This window comes from Perca flavescens, chromosome 19 (assembly GCF_004354835.1).
Source record: "Perca flavescens isolate YP-PL-M2 chromosome 19, PFLA_1.0, whole genome shotgun sequence".
NCBI classification, from domain to species: Eukaryota; Metazoa; Chordata; class Actinopteri; order Perciformes; family Percidae; genus Perca; species Perca flavescens.
In genome coordinates, this window is record NC_041349.1 from 2,328,752 (window position 1) to 2,336,251 (window position 7,500).

The 7,500-nt window shown below is 46.1% G+C and overlaps 1 protein-coding gene across 2 annotated transcripts in view; it reads left to right on the forward strand.

Moving 5' to 3' along the window:
- Window positions 1-7,500, forward strand: part of plod3 (procollagen-lysine, 2-oxoglutarate 5-dioxygenase 3) — a 41,024-nt gene that overhangs the window by 12,717 nt on the left and 20,807 nt on the right. For both annotated transcript variants that reach the window (XM_028606329.1, XM_028606328.1), the window contains exons 7-17: window positions 1-87; window positions 254-355; window positions 696-827; window positions 1,885-2,006; window positions 2,268-2,372; window positions 2,607-2,732; window positions 2,884-3,025; window positions 4,534-4,647; window positions 4,907-4,978; window positions 6,366-6,470; window positions 7,131-7,277. The exon at window positions 1-87 is cut by the window's left edge and continues 11 nt beyond it. In XM_028606329.1, the coding sequence (XP_028462130.1) occupies window positions 1-87; window positions 254-355; window positions 696-827; window positions 1,885-2,006; window positions 2,268-2,372; window positions 2,607-2,732; window positions 2,884-3,025; window positions 4,534-4,647; window positions 4,907-4,978; window positions 6,366-6,470; window positions 7,131-7,277 (1,254 nt within the window). The remainder of the gene's footprint in view (window positions 88-253; window positions 356-695; window positions 828-1,884; window positions 2,007-2,267; window positions 2,373-2,606; window positions 2,733-2,883; window positions 3,026-4,533; window positions 4,648-4,906; window positions 4,979-6,365; window positions 6,471-7,130; window positions 7,278-7,500) is intronic.

The following is a 7,500-nucleotide window of genomic DNA, read 5'->3' on the forward strand; positions in this document are numbered from 1 at the left end:
CTGAAGTTTGAGAGGGCAAAGGTCAGAGCGAGGAACGTTGCCTACGACACACTTCCTGTCATTATCCATGGCAACGGCCCCACCAAGGTAAGCGACCAATCACACACACCGTAATTACCCTTTAAGTGGCGAGGTGCGTTTAGTACGGTCCTTTCAGTTCTGACTGTGGCTCGGGGACGGGGACATTGAGTTTTTAAGTGCGTGTGTGTGCGTGTGTGTGTGTGTGTGTGTGTGTGTGCGTGTGTGTGCGCAGCTGCAGCTGAACTACCTGGGGAACTATGTGCCTTCGGCGTGGACGTTTGAGAACGGCTGTGGGATCTGTGACGACGACCTGCTCCTCTTCAACGACACACCGGTACGCTCAACACACACGCAGACAGAGACACATACACACAAACACACACACACACACACGCAGACAGAGACACATACACAAACACACACACACACACACACACGCAGACAGAGACACATACACACAAACACACACACACACACACACACACAGACAGAGACACATACACACACACACACAGCTCCACTTACTGCTCGGCTTTCATTTGATTTAATCAGGGGCGGATATCACACGTTGGACAAGACTAAAGTTACAACTGTGTGTGTGTGTGTGTGTGTGTGTGTGTGTGTGTGTGTGTGTGTGTGTGTGTGTGTGTCTCTTTCTCTGTGTGTGTGTGTAGGATGAGGAGATGCCCCTGGTGTACATCTCGGTATTCATTGAACATGCGACTCCCTTCATGGACGAGTTCTTGGAACGACTGACGACGCTCAACTACCCGACCTCCAGGCTCCGCCTCTTCATCCACAACAACGTACGACACAAACACACGCATCAACAACGTACGACACAAACACGCGCATCAACAACGTACGACACAAACACGCGCATCAACAACGTACGACACAAACATGCGCATCAACAACGTACGACACAAACACTCGCATCAACAATGTACGACACAAACACGCGCATCAACAACGTACGACACAAACACGCGCATCAACAACGTACGACACAAACACGCGCATCAACAACGTACGACACAAACACTTGCATCAACAACGTACGACACAAACACGCGCATCAACAACGTACGACACAAACACGCGCATCAACAACGTACGACAAAAACACTCGCATCAACAACGTACGACACAAACATGCGCATCAACAACGTACTACACAAACACGCGCATCAACAACGTACGACACAAACGCCCAGTCTCACGGCAGTTTGTCAAATGGTCACGTTATTTAATCTATCGGTTTGTGTACACAGACACATTTATCTCGTTTATTTTCTCGTGGTGGCCAGCACGAAAATGTAAACTAATGTATTTCAATGGGAAGCATATGTCGTGGTCACAGCACCCATTCTTCTGTGTCCTTTCTACATTCTTCTGTGTCCTTTCTCTATTCTTCTGTGTCCTTTCCTCGTTCTTCTGTGTCCTTTCTCTATTCTTCTGTGTCCTTTCCTCGTTCTTCTGTGTCCTTTCTGTATTCTTCTGTGTCCTTTCTCTATTCTTATGTGTCCTTTCCTCGTTCTTCTGTGTCCTTTCTCTATTCTTCTGTGTCCTTTCTGTATTCTTCTGTGTCCTTTCTGTATTCTTCTGTGTCCTTTCTCTATTCTTCTGTGTCCTTTCTGTATTCTTCTGTGTCCTTTTTCTATTCTTCTGTGTCCTTTCTCTATTTTTCTGTCCTTTCTCTATTCTTAAAAATAACGCGACAATGTGACGAACTGCCGCGAGGCTGTGTTTTGGCGGGGGTTTTAATTCTCGTTTTATGGCTCCACGTTGACCCAACGCGCTGTAGTCCGGTAGGCCGGTACCGGAGCATGTGGTGATGTGTTGTCCTCCCGCTGGGCTCAGGTGGTGTACCACGAGCGCCACGTCCAGAGGTTCTGGGAGCGCCACCGGTCTCTGTTCCCCGACGCTCTGCTGGTCGGACCGGAGGAGAACCTGCCAGAGAACAAAGCCAGAGCCATGGCTGTGTGAGTGGAGACACACAGACACATACACACACACACACACACACACACACACACACACACACACACACAGAGAGACACACATGCACACCTACTACGCACACACACAGAGTCTCATACACACACACACATGCATTACATTTATAAGAAACAAAGACAGAAGCACATTTTAACTCTTAAAGGACCTCAGTCAGCAAATCTCTTAAATAAAAAATAACATTTCATTGTGTGTGTGTGTGTGTGTGTCTGTGTGTGTCTGTGTAGAGAGGTGTGTAAGAAGGATCCAGGCTGTGACTACTACTTCAGCATAGACTCTGACGTGGCCCTGACCAACCCCGACACTCTGAGGATCCTCATCGAGGAGAACAAGTACGCACTCAGCTCTAGCACCATCATTAATAGTAGTAGTAGTAGTAGTAGTAGTAGTAGTAGTAGTAGTAGTAGTATTACAGCCTTTTGTTTTCACTAATATCCCGACTTTTTCATTTGCAAAACATGTTTGACTTTTTGGTCTCTTAATATTCTGACTTTTATTCTCGTAATATTGAGTCTTAATGATATTACAGAGAGTTTAATGTTTGTGTGTGTGTCTTTGTGTCTCAGGGCGGTGATAGCACCCATGTTGTCCCGACACGGGAAGCTGTGGAGTAACTTCTGGGGCGCTCTGAGTCCAGAAGGGTTTTACTCCAGATCTGAAGACTACATCGAGATTGTGCAGGCCAAGAGGATGTAAGAACACACACACGCAGACACACAAACACACACACACACACACGTAGACAGACAGACAGATATGGAAATTTGGTCATGTAGAGTTGTTTACGTGTGTGTGTGTGTGTGTGTGTGTGTGTGTGTGTGTGTGTGTGTGTGTGTGTGTCAGTGGCCTGTGGAACGTGCCCTACATCACCCAGGCCTACCTGATCAAAGGCAGCGTGCTGCGGTCCAAACTGTCCCAGTCCAGCCTGTTCGTGGACGAGACCATGGACGCCGACATGGCGTTCTGCAGGAGCATCAGAGACCAGGTAACACACACACATAGAGACACAGGACACTCCCACCCTCACTAACAGTCCTCTATTACTCCCAGCAATAGTGAGGAACTGAGTACTAAAGAATCAAAATAATATCATAATAATAATAATAATCTCACAAAAATCATCCAAAAGCCTGCAGAAGATTCTGCTGCTCGTCCATCAAAACAAGGCCACCAAATGTCTGAAAAAGCTACAAAATGTTTAAAAAACAACGTAGAAAAAACCCATTACACTTAAAGGTGCAACATGTAATACTGACAGCTAGTGTTTAAAATAGTTACTGCACTCCAAGTTCAAAATACTGGAGAGAGTCTTCTCCCCTCCAATTCACGGAGGTTGCCAGTAGGGTTGGTTAGCTTTTTCGATTGTGTTTCGATTTCAGTACCCAACCCTAGTTGCCAGGCTGAGACCTGTAGGGAACGATGTCTAAAATGAGGCCCTAAGGCCGGTTACACACTGCACGCGTCACGTGAGCGTGGCATTTCTGTTGCGTCTCAGCTGCGTGGGTTTTTCTGTGTCCTACACACCAGAAGCGTGTCATAGCATATTTTCCTATGCTATTTTGCCTGGAAACGCTTCCAACACGCGTCTCGCGTGAAAAATAGGCGTTGGTTCTATTTCTAGCAGGCAGCGTCTGAGGCGTGGCTCAAGACGCGCGTGAGGCCTGTCAAATCTGACTTCCATTTATTAATTCCCGCGCCTTTTTACATTGGATTTAAGTTGACCAGAACACAAGGATCAATCTGAGACCAAGAGCTCAGTTAAGCAAAGTTTACTGAGTACTAAGCTCAGGCACACTTCCTCGGCTTAGAATTACGGTAGGAACCGCAAAAAAACGTCAAAAGGAGAAAATACTGGCATTACAAGTGTCTGACAATCCTTTTAGTTTAACATGAAACAGACCCGAAATCACCATCACCAAACTCCACCAGACTCCATGTAAATAATCAGGACTTTTAGCGTGTATAGAGCCAGCATATCTCCACCAGACTCCATGTAAATAATCAGGACTTTTAGTGTGTATAGAGCCAGCATATCTCCACCAGACTCCATGTAAATAATCAGGACTTTTAGTGTGTATAGAGCCAGCATATCTCCACCAGACTCCATGTAAATAATCAGGACTTTTAGCGTGTATAGAGCCAGCATATCTCCACCAGACTCCATGTAAATAATCAGGACTTTTAGTGTGTATAGAGCCAGCATATCTCCACCAGACTCCATGTTAATAATCAGGACTTTTAGCGTGTATAGAGCCAGCATATCTCCACCAGACTCCATGTAAATAATCAGGACTTTTAGTGTGTATAGAGCCAGCATATCTCCACATTTCCTTAATATCTGATGACACATTGGGCTTATTTGGGGATTTATTACAGTAACTATATGACATATTGGACCTTTTAAGGTAGTTGGGACCAGGACCTTGATTACGTGACTGTTGTCTGGTGTTTTGATGATTGGTCTGACTTTTCTGGACCTGTTTCTGTCCTCAGGGAGTCTTCATGTTCGTGTCCAACCGCGATGAGTATGGCCGTCTGGTGGCATCGTCCAACTTCAACACATCCAGGCTCCACCCGGACATGTGGCAGATCTTTGACAACCCTGTGGTCAGACACACACACACACACACACACACACACACACACACACACCAAACACACACACACTAGCATAAATAATTGGTACACTGAATGAACCCAGGCTGAGTTTGTGTGTGTGTGTGTGTGTGTGTGTGTGTGTGTGTGTGTGTGTGTGTGTGTGTGTGTGTGTGTGTGTGTGTGTGTGTGTGTGTGTGTGTGTGTGTGTGTGTGTGTGTGTGTGTGTGTGTGTGTGTGTGTGTGTGTGTGTGTGTGTTTTATTTTGAAGGACTGGAAGGAGAAGTACATCAGCGAGAACTACTCCAAGATCTTTGAAGACGAGAAGAGTTTTGTGGAGCAGGTAACGAAACCCCAAACTACGGCCAACGTCACTCATCCCTCTCGCCTGTTCCCTGTTTCAACTTTCCACTAAAAGTTCTGTTGTTGCTGCTGACAGACTCAGATTATTATTCTAAGTGTCTGACAACATTATGGGATGGATCCCTACAGAGAAAGACCTTTTAGTTAAAGAGTAAGATCCTTTTTAGTTTAACATGAAACAGCCCCGAAATCACCATCAACAAACCCACCAGACTCCATGTAAATAATCAGGACTTTTAGCGTGTATAGAGCCAGCATATCTCCACCAGACTCCATGTAAATAATCAGGACTTTTAGCGTGTATAGAGCCAGCATATCTCCACCAGACTCCATGTAAATAATCAGGATTTTTAGCGTGTATAGAGACCGCATATCTCCACCAGACTCCATGTAAATAATCAGGATTTTTAGCGTGTATAGAGCCAGCATATCTCCACCAGACTCCATGTAAATAATCAGGATTTTTAGCGTGTATAGAGCCAGCATATCTCCACCAGACTACATGTAAATAATCAGGATTTTTAGCGTGTATAGAGACAGCATATCTCCACCAGACTCCATGTAAATAATCAGGATTTTTAGCGTGTATAGAGACAGCATATCTCCACCAGACTCCATGGAAATAATCAGGACTTTTAGCGTGTATAGAGCCAGCATATCTCCACATGTAAATGGGTGAATTAAGGGTTTATTTCAACCAAACCAGAGTGGTGATTGTTGGAACAGTGGAAAGATGAACCAAGACGGCTTTTGGTAGTTTTATTTAGTTTCTGTCCACTTTGAATGAAGTGTGGTTTTACGATGATTAAAGTCCTGATTATTTACATGGAGACTGGTGGGTGAACATTAGTCCTGTAGGGTTACATTACAGCTTAGTTCTGGTTTAATACTGGACCAGTTTCAGAGCCTGTTACAAGCTAACGATGAGCCCACTGTGTGTGTGTGTGTCCCAGCCCTGTCCAGATGTGTACTGGTTTCCTAATGACCCAGTGTGTGTGTGTGTGTGTGTGTGTGTGTGTGTGTGTGTGTGTGTGTGTGTGTGTGTGTGTGTGTGTGTGTGTGTGTGTGTGTGTGTGTGTGTGTGTGTGTGTGTGTGTGTGTGTGTGTGTGTGTGTGTGTGTGTGTGTGTGTGTGTGTGTGTGTGTGTGTGTGTGTGTGTGTGTGTGTGTGTGTGTGTCCACTGTGTGTGTGTGTCCCAGCCCTGTCAAGATGTGTACTGGTTTCCTAATGACCGTGTGTGTGTGTGTGTGTGTGTGTGTGTGTGTGTGTGTGTGTCTACTGTGTGTGTCTCTCAGCCCTGTCCAGATGTGTACTGGTTTCCTAATGACCCACTGTGTGTGTGTGTGTCCACTGTGTGTGTGTCTCAGCCCTGCCCAGATGTGTACTGGTTTCCAGCCTTCTCTGAGAAGATGTGTGATCATCTGGTGGAGACCATGGAGCATCACGGAGAGTGGTCCGGGGGGTCCCACAAGGTGACCCGCTAACCCGTCTCACTGAATATTTTCCATGTGTACTCATTTGTGTGTCAGAAGAAGGTTCACTGAGTTGAAGTGGTTATAATGGCATCAGTGGAATCTTGTTGCTTTGAAGTGCTTTAATTTATCATTTTATTTCATCTATTCATTTTATTCAGTAGGTGCAATGAATGCAATCTATTCTGTTGACTTTCCCTATCTGCATTGTTCTATTGGCCAAGATGGTGTGGGGGGGGGATAGTGTGTTTGGGGGACACATGTAAAAAAACGCACACAAAGAGATGCACGCACACAGAGATGCACACACGCACAGACGCACGAATGCACACACACAGACACACAAATAGACCCACAGACACCCACACATAGATGCACACAAACACACAGATACACACACACAGATACACACCCTCCCCTCTGAACACAGCCTTAGTCATTTTGCATCTTTAAGGGAGTACTGAGCTGTGAACTTTTCGTTTTGTGTGTGTGTGTGTGTGTTGTGTGTGTGTTGTGTGTGTGTGTGTGTGTGTGTGTGTGTGTGTGTGTGTGTGTTGTGTGTGTGTGTGTGTGTGTGTGTGTGTGTGTGTGTGTGTGTGTGTGTGTGTGTGTGTGTGTGTGTGTGTGTGTGTGTGTGTGTGTGTGTGTGTGTGTGTTCAGGACGAGCGTCTGGCCGGGGGCTACGAGAACGTGCCCACCGTAGACATCCACATGGTCCAGATTGGCTTTGAGAAGGAGTGGCTCAAGTTCCTCAAAGAGTACATAGTCCCCGTCACGGAGAAGCTCTACCCCGGCTACTACCCCAAGGTACAGGCTACTACTACCCCAAGGTACAGGCTACTACTACCCCAAGGTACAGGCTACTACTACCCCAAGGTACAGGCTACTACTACCCCAAGGTACAGGCTACTACCCCAAGGTACAGGCTACTACTACCCCAAGGTACAGGCTACTACTACCCCAAGGTACAGGCTACTACCCCAAGGTACAGGCTACTACTACCCCAAGGTACAGGCTACTACTACCCGAA